Below are 15,212 nucleotides of genomic sequence, written 5' to 3'. Positions count from 1 at the left end.
TGGAGTGACTGACAGGTACACACTGCTGCTACCAGTATGGACCAGTCCTATCATGTTGAAAAGTACTGTTGCCAGGGCACCTGGGTGGCTCAGTTGGTTGAGTGTCTGACTTCGGCTCAGGTCATGATTTCGCAGTTCATAGTTTCTAGCACAGTTTCTGTGCTGACAGCTCAGAGGCTGGAGCCTGCTTTGGATTCTGTGTCTCCCTCTGTTTCTGTACCTCCCTTGCTCATACTTTATCTCTCTCTCAAAAATAAACATTAAAAAAAATTAAAAAGAAAAGTACTATTGCCATTGGGTACAGTAAGGGTGTGCATAGCCAAAGACCCAGCGCCCCCACTCCCCCATAACTCCCATATGTACTCTCACACACTTATGCCAGGAAACATGGCGGCCATGGTGACATTGGCAAACATAAAAGGAAGCAAATGAAAAACACACTGTGTATCCCCATACACTGAATTATTCCCAGGAGTGAAAGTAAATGTATGATAGCTACACATAGTAGCATGGGTGAATCTCAGGAGCATAAGGTAGAGAGAGAGAAAAAGCTGTGTGTGAATGCATATAATGATTCTACTTATATGAAGTTCAAAAACAGACAAAACTAAAAATACATTGTTTAAGATTCAAATATGCATAGTGAAACCATAAGAAAAGCCAGAATGCAGTATAAACAATGTTTGGGAGAGAGATCACTCAAAGGAAGTGATCTTCCTTCGAAGGGCATAGAAATGCAGAGGGGCCCACGGGATGCCAGGTGCAGTGATGTTGTATTGTGTCTCTTTATTCTCAAGCCATATTTTGTGCTACCCAATATTAAGTAAAAATAATTATAAAATTATAAAAACCAGGTTACAGGAAAGAACATTTTAAGCATGACCCCATTTTTCATTGTATATGTATGTAATGTGTATGATGATGTATAGGAAAATGACCAGAAAGCTACACATTAAAATGTTCATAGTGTTACAACTGAGGGTATTTTTTTTCTTTTCTTTTCTTCAAAATTCTATAAAAAGCACACACCATTTTTGTTAGAAATTAGTTTACACATACAATTTTATAATGAAATGAAATGGTTCACAATGTGTCAAAGCACGGGCCACGAAATTGGTTTATTTGATGTGATGTCAGCTAGGGAGACAGCATGTAGAGGAAAAGACAAAGAGACATCTAAAAATGTGACTGTGGGATCACAGGGGATTTCTGCTTACTTAGTTTTGCTTAACTATTTTCTAAATTTCTCCATATTGTGGCATTTTTAACAATGAATCATGATGAAAGCCTTTGTTTTAAGAGAAAAGTGTCAAAAGCCCATTGCTTGCTTCCATTTGCAGAAGACCCTATACAGAAGACCCCATAAATCTAGGAGTGCATGGGTGGCTCAGTCTGCTAGGCATCTGACTCTTGATTTCAGCTCAGGTCATGATCTCATGGTTCATGAGATTGATCCCCATGTCAAGCTCTGCACTGACAGTGTGGAGCTTGCTTGGGATTCTCTCTCTCCCTCTCTCTCTGCCCCTCCCCCGCTCACTTTGTCTCTCAGAATAAATAAATAAACTTCAAAAAAATTAATTAAAAAATTTTCTGATTCCTAGACAATGCTCAACTCATAGTATGCATTCAATAATTATTTACAGAATACATGAATGAGTCAATGAATGAATTAATTTTGAACAAAGAGTGTTAGCTGAACAGGTGGAAGATACAAAACAGAACTCTTAGTCTCTAGTTTTTATTTGCCCCTACCTAGAAAGGGTATAATTCACATAGATGAGAATAAATCAAAAGCCCAAGACAGCTGGGTAGATTGTATGACATTTCATTCCTTGGCTTGCATGAAGTCCTTTCTAGTAGCTAAAAGAGGATAGAGACTGATCACCTTTGTGGATCCTTGGGAGGCAGAGAGCTTGTAAAACATTGGTGACAAGCAAATGGCAAGCAACTTTCCCAAAATGGAGGTGGAAAGATGGATGGACTTGAGAGTGGTCAGCCACTTTTGTTCTGGGCAAGATTCTACACCTATGCAGTTCTTGGGAAGAAACCCTTTGTTGGCACTTTAAAAAGGAAGTGCTCACTGCAAGTCAGCATGGGTTCAGCTGGGCCAAGTCCAGCTAAATGAACCCCACTGCCTTCTCCAGTAGCAATCAATGAACACCTGAGGAAGAGTGGGCTGAAAAGAGCTGTGGACAGAGGCTCTGATCTTTGGCATTCAACAAAAGTGCCCCAGGACCAGCTGGGGAAAGAGTAATTCAGGAAACTAAGGTACAGTGTATCGTGGGCCACACCAGTGTTGTGTGCTCCAGCATGTAAAACAAAAACAACTTTACCAAAAAAAGTAAAACCTTGGAGCCTTAATCCTCCCCAAGTCCCCCTCCCCAGTCCAGCTCTTCTCCTTTGAATAGGGAAAGCAGAGTCAGTCAAGTAGGACTGAAGGTCCAAGAGAAGGGTGCACATTGCTTACCAGAGCATAGAAGGCACATGAGTCAGTGTCACCAGTAACTCAGAATGGTGACCCAAACAATGGTACAAATCAGCTTCTTCCACCCTCCTGTCCATGTGTGTCCCCCCATCCCTCCCATCTGATGTTCTGCTAACCAAGGGGGCAAAGGCCACTGTCTGCCACCTGCCCTCTCCTGTGCACACACAGTAGCCCACAGGGAGGAGAGACAGCCACCAGAGGCATCCCTCTAGGTACCTCCACCTCTCTTAACTTACAAGAAGTGGGGAGATCAGACCCCCACTAATACTCTTCATATGTCGGGAGAAAGCAGGCAGCTGAAATCCTCTGCATCCACCTAAAGGAGGGAGACTGAAGTCTTTACATATTCCTGTTGAACCCACCCACCTGCTCTCCAGGATACAGCGACTGAAGGCTCTTGGGAATATGAGCCATGCTGGCTTGCTCTGTCACTGCCTGCAGTGCCTGTGTGGATGGGACAGTAGTGAAATGAGATATAAACTGTGGAGAGACAGGACCAAAAGGACCTGGACAATGGACCTCATCTCCAATCACTCACCCTTACTCCCTCACTCTTGTCACCTGCTCTTCCACCTGCCCCCCCGCGATGCACAAACCTATCCCACCTTGGGGCTTTGTCCTTGCTGTTCCCTTTCCCCAAGACATGTGGGCTCCTGATCTGTGCAAGTGAGTCTCCTTCTCAACAAGCAGGTCTCAGCTGTAATGACACCTCCTCTGAATAAGCTCCTAGCCAGGCTTACCAAGCAACCACCACTCAGACCCTGGCTCTCTCTATGACCTCACTCTGCTTTATTCTCTTCCTCACTTGTAAGTCCATCTCCTACTACTTTCTTTGTCTGACTTCCTCCCACGGACATCCCCCAACACACCAGTATTTAATTAAGGACCTGAAGAGCAGGCTTCACCAGGCTCCCTGGGGAGGAGCAGGAAGGAAGGATAGTTTCTACCCCAAAGCCCTCGTCTCTGGTCTTCCCCTACCCCCACCCACAAGATGTAAGCCAAATGTGAAACCTGAGGTCATTGTCTGCCTCTACTTCTCTTTGAATAAGTTGACTCAGTTCTCATATTTAGATATGTCATCACATGTCATAATTCCAAAGAAACAAAACTTACATGCAATCTCAGATTTTTCTATCTCGTGACTTCCTGACCAGCAACCTTTTATAAAGGACAGTTGGAGCCCAAATTTCAAAGAGAGAACCCAGGAGTCTTTGGCCCCATCTTGCTCCTGCAGCTGGTGAGCCACCGGAAGGATGAGGGGCAGCCTGGCTATGCTGGCTTTTCTCCTCCTCATTGTCGCCACCCTCCACTCTGAGGCTGATAAAGGTGAGGCCTGTTACCCTCATTCCTCTAACAAAGACAGCACAGTGGTTGGAGGGCAGGGAGCTGTGGGGAGAAGACAGAGATGGTCCAGAATAGGCTGCCTATGGGTCCCTGAAAAACAGACAGCATCTTTACCAAGGGTATCTCCCCATTCCTGGTTGGGCACTTCTGCTTCCTCTGGGGAGAGGAAAACCTGCCTCTGAATTCAGCCTCCCTGACCCTTGGGTACCCAGCAGAGAGAAGCTGATCCAGCACCTTCCAAGCTACCTGCTTTGCCCCCTCCTGTAGGGAGTCCATGCATCAGCACAGGCTGGGAGAGAGGAAGCTGGAAAGAATCAACCTGTCTTCATAGCATAGATGGGGTTTTACAACATGTTGATCAGTTGCCAACATTTAAAAATTGGAAGCACTTAAAAATCTGTATTTCCCATTTCTTTTGCAAATATGAAAGACCTACCAGACATGAGCCCAAGTTTCCACAAGCTAACCTTACACTGAAACTGAGATGGTGGGTGCCGTCCCTTTAGACAGGGGATGAGCTCCCAGGTCTTGGGAGTCCCCATTGCCGGAGTCATATCGACCTGCTGTCAGCCTGGCCTGTGGGGGCATTTGAGCCCCATATCAGCCTTCCCCCTCTCCCTTTAAGATTTGTCTAGTTCTGTTCACAGCATAGAGCTACCCCTGGCATGGAGTAAGCTCTTAATAAATATCTGTGGGATACTCTAAGTCAGCAGGTGACTGAAAAAGGCAGGGTTAGGGGCAGCTGGGTGGCTCAGTTGGTTAAATGTCGACTTTGGCTCAGGTCATGCTCTCATGGTCTGTGAGTTTGAGCCCCATGTCAGGCTCTGTGCTGACAGCTCAGAGCCTGGAGCCTGCTTCGGAGTCTGCATCCCCCATTCATGCTCTGTTTCTCTCTGTCTCTCAAAAATAAATGTTAAGGGGCGCCTGGGTGGCGCAGTCGGTTGAGCGTCCGACTTCAGCCAGGTCACGATCTCGCGGTCCGTGGGTTCGAGCCCCGCGTCGGGCTCTGGGCTGATGGCTCAGAGCCTGGAGCCTGTTTCCGATTCTGTGTCTCCCTCTCTCTCTGCCCCTCCCCCGTTCATGCTCTGTCTCTCTCTGTCCCAAAAATAAATAAACGTTGAAAAAAAAATTTTTTTTTAAATAAATGTTAAAAAAAATTTTTTTAAAGGCAGGGCTAGACCCCAGGTGTCCTATCCCCCAGTTCACTGTTCTTTCCACCCTAAACTGGAATGGTTGCCTCCCTGCAGAGGGCTGGCCACAGAAGGGCCCTGAGGGGGACATTTCCCAGGAAACTGCTCTCCAGAGCTGAATTTCAACCAGAATCGGAGATGGAAATACACTTAGTCCTAGGACTCTGTTTTGGCTTCCCTACTAGTCCAAGGCATGATGGCCGGTTTTCCAGGAATTTTGACTTCAGCTAGCTATAGAGCTCCTTAATGCTTTCCCCTAAATCCAGTTCTCATTGCTACGGTGATGGACAGAGGCACACACCATCTCTGCTCCCAGGGAGTCTCAGTCTGGAAGCTCTGCACTGGTCAGTCTGTGACCTTCTGTGACCTTCTCTGCCTCATTCAGGCCTCCTGAGTCTCAGATTCTTGATCTGCTATGCAAGGGTAATAAGGCCTTTATTGTAACAATCACCACTATATATCAATACAAAGTGCTTGCCCCATCGATATTTGCTATTTTAAGGATACACGTTCAGAAAGGGTGAGTCCTGTTTGGAGTCACACAGCTTTCAGGAACAGAAACAAGGACAAGTGTAGCTTTCCTGCTTTGTAGCCAAGGCTCTGCTCATCATAACATTGCAAACCTCTCCCTTCTATCATTCTTCGAGGCCCATGAAGGAGGACCCTCTTGGAGGTAGGGGACCAGTCCTGCCCTGTTGTGCCCCACCCTGGGCATCCACTAGCAATTTCATTTCGAACTCATGAAAGTGAGTTCATGGCCTGAGCCAAAGTCAGATGCCTAAATACTGGGAAGTATTTCTTAGGAAGTTATGTTTTTCCAAATCCCAAGCCCCAAGAAAACTCAGTTGAGAAATTGGGAAAATGGGGGAAAGTATTATAATTCTCCTGCATGAATTAAAGCTTAACAATCAACATAGAAGTGTTAACTGATTTAACGGAATCTACTGACATCTAGAGCAAGAGTGGGAAATGTGACACACAGAATTCAAAATTAAGATCAGCATTTTGGGAAACCCGGACAGGAGCCTGTAGGGTAGAAGCAGTCAGGACCCAACAGGCTGAAGCCATAGCCATGTCACAAGTATGCATCCATGGCCCTGTCTGCTGCTATGTGAATGCTAATGAGTTTGCATACCAAATATACTTAGGGCAAATCATATAACTGCTGTTTCAAAAAAAAAATTGAAAGCAAAATAAGCCCTTCAATGGGCAAATTTCAACTGTGATTCTTGCTATAGGATGTGAATATATTGTTATTTGAACAATAATGTTGACATTATCTGGCGTTTGGCAGACAATTGCTGTAGGCTCTAGTTCTTTACAAATGCTTTGGCAGGAGAAATACAAAGAAAAAATATGTAAACGTTGTGGAATCCTGGGACATGAAACCAGAAATGTTTGCTAATTCGTATGCAAACTCTAAATTATCTAAAGCAATATCACTTTGGAAAAACCAGTCAGTACAGACAAGAAATGCCCATTGTTTAAAAAGGAAACAAACTTGTATGAAAAATTATAGACACGAACACCCAGCTTGAAGATGCATTTGGACATACTTTGAACAATTTGGCCAACAGCAATACAAAATGGAAAAAAATGTTTCTACGTTTGCAATATTTGTTACAAAACAAAGATAAACACTACAAATAGGACAATTAATGATTTCTGTTTTTTAAAATTTCATCTTTGAATGATAACTTTTAAATATTTAAAAAAATTTTTTTAATGTTTATTTCTGAGAGGGGGAGGGAGGGACAAAGAGAGAAGGAGACACAGAATCCAAAGCAGTCTCCATGCTCTGAGCTGTCAGCACGGAGCCCAATGCGGGACTCGAACTCATGAAAGTGAGTTCATGGCCTGAGCCAAAGTCAGATACTTAAACAACTGAGCCACCCAGGTGCCCACCCCCTTTTAAATACCTTAAATATTAAAAAGCAGTAGTTTTTTTTTTCAATTTTTAAATAATTTTTCGTGACATTTATTTTGTGTTAATATTCTCTTTTTTCATATTTTCAATTATCGATTATATCTGCTAGAGGACATTTGACATGTTATTGAATGTATAATCTTATCATAACATTTAGAGACACCATTTATTACTTTACATTTAATTTTTTTTTTTTTTTTTTAGAGAAAAGCTCTGAAATTTTCAGTACAACCTGATCACGGAAAAGTGATTCATTGTTTAGTATATGGTCATGTATTATTTAAAAACATGAAAATGAAGTGTTATGGAAAATATACAGTGCATCTAAAATGAATACAATGTTTTATTATCAATTAAATCTCCATTTTAAAAAAATTGACTAATTTACGATTTAAGAATTCCCAGGAATTCTGATTTCTTATTCCCAAATCCTGAAGACTGTCAGAAATTGGAAACACTTTGCACAGCCTGGGTGGCCGTTAAGTGTCCGACTTTGGCTCAGGTCAAGATCCTACTGTTTGTGAGTTGGAGCCCCAGATCAGGCTGTCTGCTGTCAGCACAGAGCTGGCTTCAGATCCTCTGTCTCCCTCTCTCTGCCCCTCCTCCACTGCGTGCTCTCTCTCTCTCCCCCTCCCTCCTCTCTCAAAAATAAACAAACATTTTTAAAAATGAAAGAAAGAGGGGCGCCTGGGTGGCGCAGTCGGTTAAGCGTCCGACTTCAGCCAGGTCACGATCTCGCGGTCCGTGAGTTCGAGCCCCGCGTCAGGCTCTGGGCTGATGGCTCGGAGCCTGGAGCCTGTTTCCGATTCTGTGCCTCCCTCTCTCTCTGCCCCTCCCCCGTTCATGCTCTGTCTCTCTCTGTCCCAAAAATAAAAAAATAAAAAAAATAAAAAAAAATAAAAAAAAAAAAAGAAAGAAAGAAATTGGAAATGTTTTGACCAGAGTCATCCCAACCCTAGGAGAGAGTCTGAGAGAAGAGGTCAGGAGGGACCGGAAGTAGGGAAGGAAGTAGGGAGGGAAGAGAGGTTTTCGAGGAAGATAAATTTGTTTTTAAGTAATATCTATGTCCGCATAAGAGACTGTTAAACACTGAGAACAAACTGAGGGTTGATGGGGGGTGGGAGGGAGGGGCGGGTGGGTGATGGGTATTGAGGAGGGCACCTTTTGGGATGAGCACTGGGTGTTGTATGGAAACCAATTTGTCAATAAACTTCATATATATATAAAAAAAAAAAAGAAAAAAAAATAAACATAGAGGTGCATGTAAAAAAAAAAAAAAAGTAATATCTATGTCCAACATGGGACTCAAATTCACGACGCTGAGATCAAGGGTCACACGCCCTACCAACCAAGCAAGCCAGGTGGCCCTACAGAAGGATAATTTAACAGGGGGAAGAGGAAGAGAGGCCAAGGAGAGGACATACTCTAGTCTCCCACTCCCGCCCCTCTACCAGGTGCTCTAGTCTGGTCTCTTCCTCTGATGCTCTGGGCAATAGAGATACAGATCTAAGCTGCCTTGTGGAGAAGCTTCCAGCATCACATGGCCCTCTACCTTGCAGAACCAGTTCAATTAAAGCCCATTGCGTGCTGTTTCAAATACACCTTGCGGAAAATCCCTATCCGGTTTGTGGCAGATTATTCTAGAACCCATAAACAGTGCTCCAGCCCAGGGATCATGTAAGTTCTGCCACCCCAAGGGTGGAAGGGGGTGCAAATGTGAGAACCAGCAGGGCCTGGGAGAGGGAAGCAGACGGGCAGGACTCTCTAGGAAGTGGTAGGAAGCACCAGAAGCAGCTGCTGAACAGCAGCCTGAGAACTTTCCAGCCTGAGGTGGTCATCCCAGGGGGGTGGTGGGAGCTAGTTACGGGGCCTAGAGAGGGGTTGAGAAAGAAGAGGAAAGAAGGAAAGCGGGGCTACGGGAGGGGTCTTCACTGACTCCCTGGGGAGCACAGAGAGCGGGGGCGGGGGGGGTCTCTCTCTCTCTCTGCGAGAGGCGGCATCCAGCAGAGAAAGGGGTGGGGAAGCTCATGCTGGGAGGAGAATGGGCTCCTCTCGGCCTGCTGACTCAGTTTCTCCTCTTTCTCCATCTTATTCCACAGTCTCCATACCCGAAGGGGGCGACAGATCTGCGCCAACCCCAGCGATGCCTGGGTGCAGGAGTACATCAGCAACCTAGACAACAGCAAGGGGGCCAACATGGCCTAGAGAGCTTGAGAGGATGCACAGAGCCCCCTTCTTCCCTCCCGACTCTCCCAGCCAGATGGTCCCTGGGAGTTGTCCTGGCCCAAACTGAAGCTCTTTCTTGCTGTTCTGTGCTCCCATTCTCTGATGAATCCCCCTGTTTCCTGAAGCTTCTCTTTGACACCACCCTCTGGGACCTGATGACACCGTGGCCCCCAGAGAGCATCTGTCTTCCCTTTGCAGGCAGCCAGCTGTTGAAATAAAAGTGTGCAACAGAAAAGAAGCCTGGTGGTTCGAACTGGTTCTCTCGCAGACAGCTGGTTATTTCTTTTATTTTACAGACACTTCTATGGTATTTACTATGTATCAGGTGCTGTTCTAGATTCTTTGGGACTATTTTTTTTTTTTTAGTTTAATGTTTTTTTTTTTTTTGAAAGAGAGAGAAAAACAGAGCGCAAGCAGGGGAGGGGTAGGGAGAGAGAGAGACAGAGAGACACAGAATCTGCAGCAGACTCCAGGCTCTAAGCTGCCAACACAGAGCCGGGCATGGGGCTTGAACACGTTAACTGAGAGATCAAGACCTGAGCTGAAGTTGGCTGCTTAACTGACTGAGTCACCCAGGTGCCCCCAAGACTAATTTAAACAGCAGGATGATGGGGACAGAGTTAGAATCAGAAGCATGAAAAACAAGGGAACTCTAGTTCAGGGCTTTACATAACAGGAAGAGCATGAAAATACAAATGGTTTGTTTTTGTGTAAATAGTTGAGGTGCACACCTAACACACCTTGTCATTCCCACCATCCATGCCGGGGGCTGCAGCTCACCTTTCCTTTAGAGCTCTTCCCCACACCTCTGCCATTTAAGTTTTTACTTCTCTCACCACCCCTGCAGACCTAGTTTAAATAGCAACCTGTTCTCCTCCACACCCAAAGCCACTCACCCCAAACCCTGAGGTCCTGCAATCTCTTCATTTGCTCTCTTGGCCCTTACCCCTGCTGCCTGGTGTGGCAGAGCTCTGTGTGGTACAAGGAGGAAAAGGGAGGTAGGTGGGAGGTACTCAGCTCTGCTCTTGGGGATGCCAAGGCTAATGCCAGCCTGGCCACACTACACTGGACACAGATCAGAGAAGGGGCTCAGGGATGCTGCTGTAGTCCAGGTCATGCCCCCCCAAACTCAGGTCTTGGAGAAGACATACCATGGCTTTCTGCCTCAATCCTAAGCTCCTATGGAAGAAGGATACTGTTTGACACCATAGGTCAGAGATCTCTGTACATCCGTGAGTTTAGTGGTATAGGATGTGGGGGGCCCCTATACTGTCAGGCAGGAAATTAACAGTCTATCTTAGGTGTCCTCACATTCTCTTGTCAAGGCCCATTTCCTCACTTTACTGCTTCTCGCTCTTCCAAATTCCAACCCTTAGAGCCCTAATGCACCTGGGCTTCCTCTCACTCAATTCCCATCTGGAAACCAGTTCTCTGCACCTCTACTCACACTAAAATGTGATCAAAGCTTTGAGGGAGATCAAATCCCAAAGCCAAAGGGACAAGAATCAGTGAGGAGGCGGGGAAGACTTGGGGTCTCTGGGAAGGATGGGAAAGAGTGCATGGGTAAAGGGACAGTGACGCTCTATTGCAGGAGGACCACACCAGTCAAATAGGCTGTAGATGGAGCAGTGGAAACACAAAGACCTGGGACTCATAGTCCTCCAAGTAACCACAGCCATCTGGCCCCCAGTGAAGTGAACCTGTCTGCCTATAGGAGGGAAGGAAGGAGCTTACGTGCCAAGAATTGTGCCAAGTGCTCTACATACACATCATTTAATCATGCCCACTTCCCTGTGGTGTCAAGCTCATTACTCCTATTTTACTATAAAGTCCATTTAGAGTATAGTCCTCCTAACCCTCCTTGGTCTTCTCTCTTTAGGTGATCTCAGCCAAACTCATAGCTTCCATATTCCCCTATATGCTGCCAAGTTCCAAAATTATACTTCTCCAGCCCAGATATCTCCACTTAGCTGTCTAATATCTTCTCAAAATTGTCTGGTCCAAACTGAACTCCAGAATGTCCCCAGATCTGCTCCTCCTTTGTCTTTCCATCATAGTAAATGGAAGCTCCATCCTTCCAATGGCTCTGAACAAAATCCTGTAGTAATCTGTGATTCTGCTTTTTCTTTCCCACCTCATGTATCTTGTACTTCATACATCCAAAACCTGAGCACTCACTGCCACCTCCACTGCTATTCCACCACTCACCATCTTTCACCAAGAAAGACTCTTTGCCTCCGAAGAGTCTCCATGCTTGTAATCTCAACAGAACATCCAATGAAACTTTTCACAAACATGTCAGGTCACTCTGTTCTTCTGCTCAAACTCCAGCCCGCCACAATGGTTTTCTATCTCAGAGTCAAAATCAAAGTCCTTACAAGGTCTACAAGATCCTGCATGATTTGCCCACTAGCCCCCACACTACCTGACCTCATCTCTTACTTTCTCCCTAGCTTCCTCCACTCCACTTCAATGCCTTCCTTGTGGTCCTACCAAACATAACAGGCAGGATCCAGGCCCCAGGGTTTTGTGCCTGTTCCCACTGCTAGAATACTCATGCTCCACATCTGGTCAGCTTCCTTCAGGTCATGTTCAAATGCCACCTTATCAGGAAACCCTTCTTTGAACATCCAATATTATATAGCATCTCTCTCTCTTTCTCTCTCTCTCTGTCTCTCTCTCTCTCTCTCTCTCACACACACACACACACACACACACACACACAATTCCTCAATCCTCCTTCCCCACTTTTTGTCTTTACCTCCATGGCACTTACCAACTTGAATTTTACTATATATTTACTTATTTATGTTTATCTGTCTTCTTATAATTGGAATGTGAGCTTCAGGAGGGCAGAGATTTTGTTCTATCCTCAGTGACTAGAAAGGACTTGGTACAGAGTAAGCACTGTTGAACAAATGGATGGATGGATGGATGGATGGATAGATGGATGGGGTCACTCAAGCTCAGAAACAAGCCTAAAGAGGGGAGGGCTGCCATGAGAATTTTTGGAACAACTCCCTCTTGAAGAGCACTTCTTCTCAGCTGGGGGATAACAGCTAATGACCTTCACAGAAGAGGTTCCAGAAAATAGAGCACAAGGGCAGTTTACTCTTGCTGCCATTCAGGTGTGGCTCTTTAGTTATCTGGGATGCTTGGCTCTGCAGGGAGCTGAGATGGATAGAGAGTGTCCCGTAAATGTGGAACGACAACTGCCACGCGATGTGCTCCTTTTTCATGTCTCCCTCTTCAGGAAATAGAATCTCCATTCTCCAAGTTACTAAAGCTGGAAAGAGAAAGTTAGCCTTAAAACCCCTCACCCTCATCACCACCACCCCCCATTCCAATCTGTGAACAAATCTCTTTGCTCTGCAAAATCCTTCTCAAATCCATCTACTTTGGCTCCCTCATCACCACCCCGATCCAAGCCCTCATTGGCATGACCTCATGATGTACCTCAGAAGCAGATGAGGGTTTGGCAGGTATACAGAATCCAATCAGGCATCTGAGAGTGGTGGCCAGTCAGAAAGATCACAAAAATTCAGAATTCAATTATACAGAAAGAAATTGCTGAAGAAAGCCAGACACTGCCTTAGCAGGGGATACAAAATTCCATCCACACAGATCAGAGAAAAGAATTACAGATCGACTATCTAAAGGACTGATGGCCAGGCATTCAGTCAGTTGAGCATCCAACTCTTGGTTTTGGCTCAGGTCATGTTCTCATGGTTTGTGAGATTGAGCCCTGCTTGGGCTCTGTGCTGACAGCGTGGAGCCTGCTTGGGATTCTCTCTCTCCTTCTCTCTCTGCCCCACTCACATCCTCTCATTCTCTTTCTCTCAAAAAAATAAACAAAAAAAAATTTAAAGCATCTTTAGTGCCAAAGAGGACAGTAGTAAATGTCCTAAAGAACTAAAGAAATGACAAAATCTAGCCTAGCTATGAGGAATATTTGCTACATTGTCAGTAAAAGCACTGGCTTCTGTCTACATCATAACACAGAAGAATCATTCGAGGGTATAATTAGAACCTAGAATGGGGCGCCTGGGTGGCTCAATTGGTTGAGCATCTAACTTCGGCTCAGGTCATGATCTCACAGTTAATGAGTTCAAGCCCTGCATCGGGCTCTGTGCTCACAGCTCAGAGCCCGAAGTCTGCTTCAGATTCTGTGTCTCCCTCTCTCTCTGCCCCTCCCCTGCTCATGCTCTGTCTCTTGAAAATGAATAAGTGTTAAAATAAATAAATAATTTTTAAAAACCCTAGAAGCCACTAACACATTTTAAAGGAAGTGAACTCCAAGTTTCCTGTTGTCATCTTGACTATGAAAATAGAGCTCCATGTGCCCAGTCATGATGGGGTGGAGTCACCCGTGAAGTGTGCAAGCCCAGGTCTCAAGTCCTTTTTGGTCATAAGCAACCCCCACTGCTGGGTCAGTGATCTGGTGAAGACCATAAATAACTGGCCCAGTAATCTTACCCTAGTGGACAAGCCACAGAATAGTTATCATTAAACATAGGTAGAAATATGAAAGTCAAGCACAATATTAATACTCAATATTGCAAAGATTAGAAATACATTTATAATCATTGGAATCATCCATATTATTTGGAAGTTAAAGTGTACATAATATACCTTTAATGCGGTATATTGGGGTCCATTACAGATTATCCTTGTGATTCCAATATAAAATGTGTAATTAAATAATTTATTTTGTACTTGTGATTTTGAGGTGGGAGGTGAAATAATTTGGTTGAGTTAGTGGAGAATACTGGAATGTTTAACACAACTTGATTTTTCTTCATTTCTAATTTTAATGTGTTACTTACAGGAGTGAAGTGCTTTGGAAGATTCTGAGTGTTAGATCAGGCATGTTGAGTACTTTTAAAAATTCGACATATTAAATTGGGGTGCCTGGGTGGCTCAGTCGGTTAAGCGTCTGACTTTGGCTCAGGTCATAATCTCACGGTTCGTGACTTCAAGCCCAGCGTCGGGCTCTGTGCTGACAACTCAGAGCCTGGACCCTGCTTCTAATTCTGTGTCTCCCTCTCTCTCTCTGCTCCTCTCTCACTCTCAAAAATAAGTAAACATTAAAAATTTTTTAATTCAATATATTAAATTAATAAAAGTAGCTTAAATTGTTCACAAAAAAATTAATCAACAAAGTTGGTAAATGGGACTGATTGAGGGCAGTCTATACCATTTGATTAAGCATTAATCAAGGACCTCTTAAATTCTAACTTCATAAGCAGGATGAGTAAAGCAAAAGGCTTATGGAAAACCAATTTTTTAATTTATTGTTCCACTGAAATGATATTCATTTAAAAAATCAAAGTAACTGCAAATAGATTCCTACACAAACTTCACCTGCAGACATAAACAAAGTCACACCAACAGAAGTCATCTTTATCTCTTGCCCTGATGACCACAATATACTCCACTTGAGCTCTCCACTTCCATTCTTCCCCCATCCCCTCAATTCTCCACTGCAACCACCTGAAAATCCTCTAAGAACTTCCCATTATAACTGGAATAAAATCCAAAACCCTTATGACATATCCTGCCAGATATCCCCACAATGGGGCCCCTGCCTGTCTCCTGAGACTTATCCTGCACCACTTTATACCTTGTCTTGGTGCTCCAGCCACACTTGATTTTCTTTTGTTACCTCAAATGCACTATCCTCAGTGTTGCCCCACAGATTTTGTATATGTTATTCCCTCTTCCATTCCACCCACCCTTAGTTGGCCAGCCCTCACCCATCATTTAGGACTGGTTAAATGATTCTTCCTTAGGGTAGACTTCATTAGCCCCTACTGTAAGTTTGGTCTCCAGTCACACTGTTTCATAAAATCCCACAACTAATCCTTCATAGCTCTTATCATACTTTTTAATTACATATTTATTATACGTGATAATTTCTTTAATGTTTTTCTCCTTCACAAGACCATCAGTCCCATGAGGCAAAGGAGTACTGGATGGGTGGACTAGGAGTGGCAAACTCTTTGATGATGGCCTAGGCAGCATGTCTCCACCCCCACTT

General features: G+C 44.5%; 1 protein-coding gene and 1 long non-coding RNA gene across 3 annotated transcripts in view; one reads left to right on the top strand and one right to left on the bottom strand.

Moving 5' to 3' along the window:
* The window catches only part of LOC124513111 (uncharacterized), a 49,238-nt gene that overhangs the window by 13,149 nt on the left and 20,877 nt on the right, over window positions 1-15,212 (bottom strand). The gene's annotated exons all lie outside the window — the stretch shown is intronic.
* On the top strand, window positions 3,664-9,410 carry LOC124513105 (C-C motif chemokine 4-like). The gene is made up of 3 exons (XM_047080853.1): window positions 3,664-3,811; window positions 8,506-8,623; window positions 9,046-9,410. The coding sequence occupies exons 1-3, from the start codon at window positions 3,739-3,741 to the stop codon at window positions 9,149-9,151; spliced, it is 297 nt and encodes a 98-aa protein (XP_046936809.1). The 5' UTR covers window positions 3,664-3,738; the 3' UTR covers window positions 9,152-9,410.

The sequence above is a fragment of the Lynx rufus genome, unplaced genomic scaffold, assembly GCF_022079265.1.
Source record: "Lynx rufus isolate CCGP_SWC_20201006 ecotype Redwood Valley unplaced genomic scaffold, mLynRuf1.p SCAF_18, whole genome shotgun sequence".
Lineage (NCBI taxonomy): Eukaryota > Metazoa > Chordata > Mammalia > Carnivora > Felidae > Lynx > Lynx rufus.
This window is presented reverse-complemented; position numbering and strand designations above follow the sequence as displayed.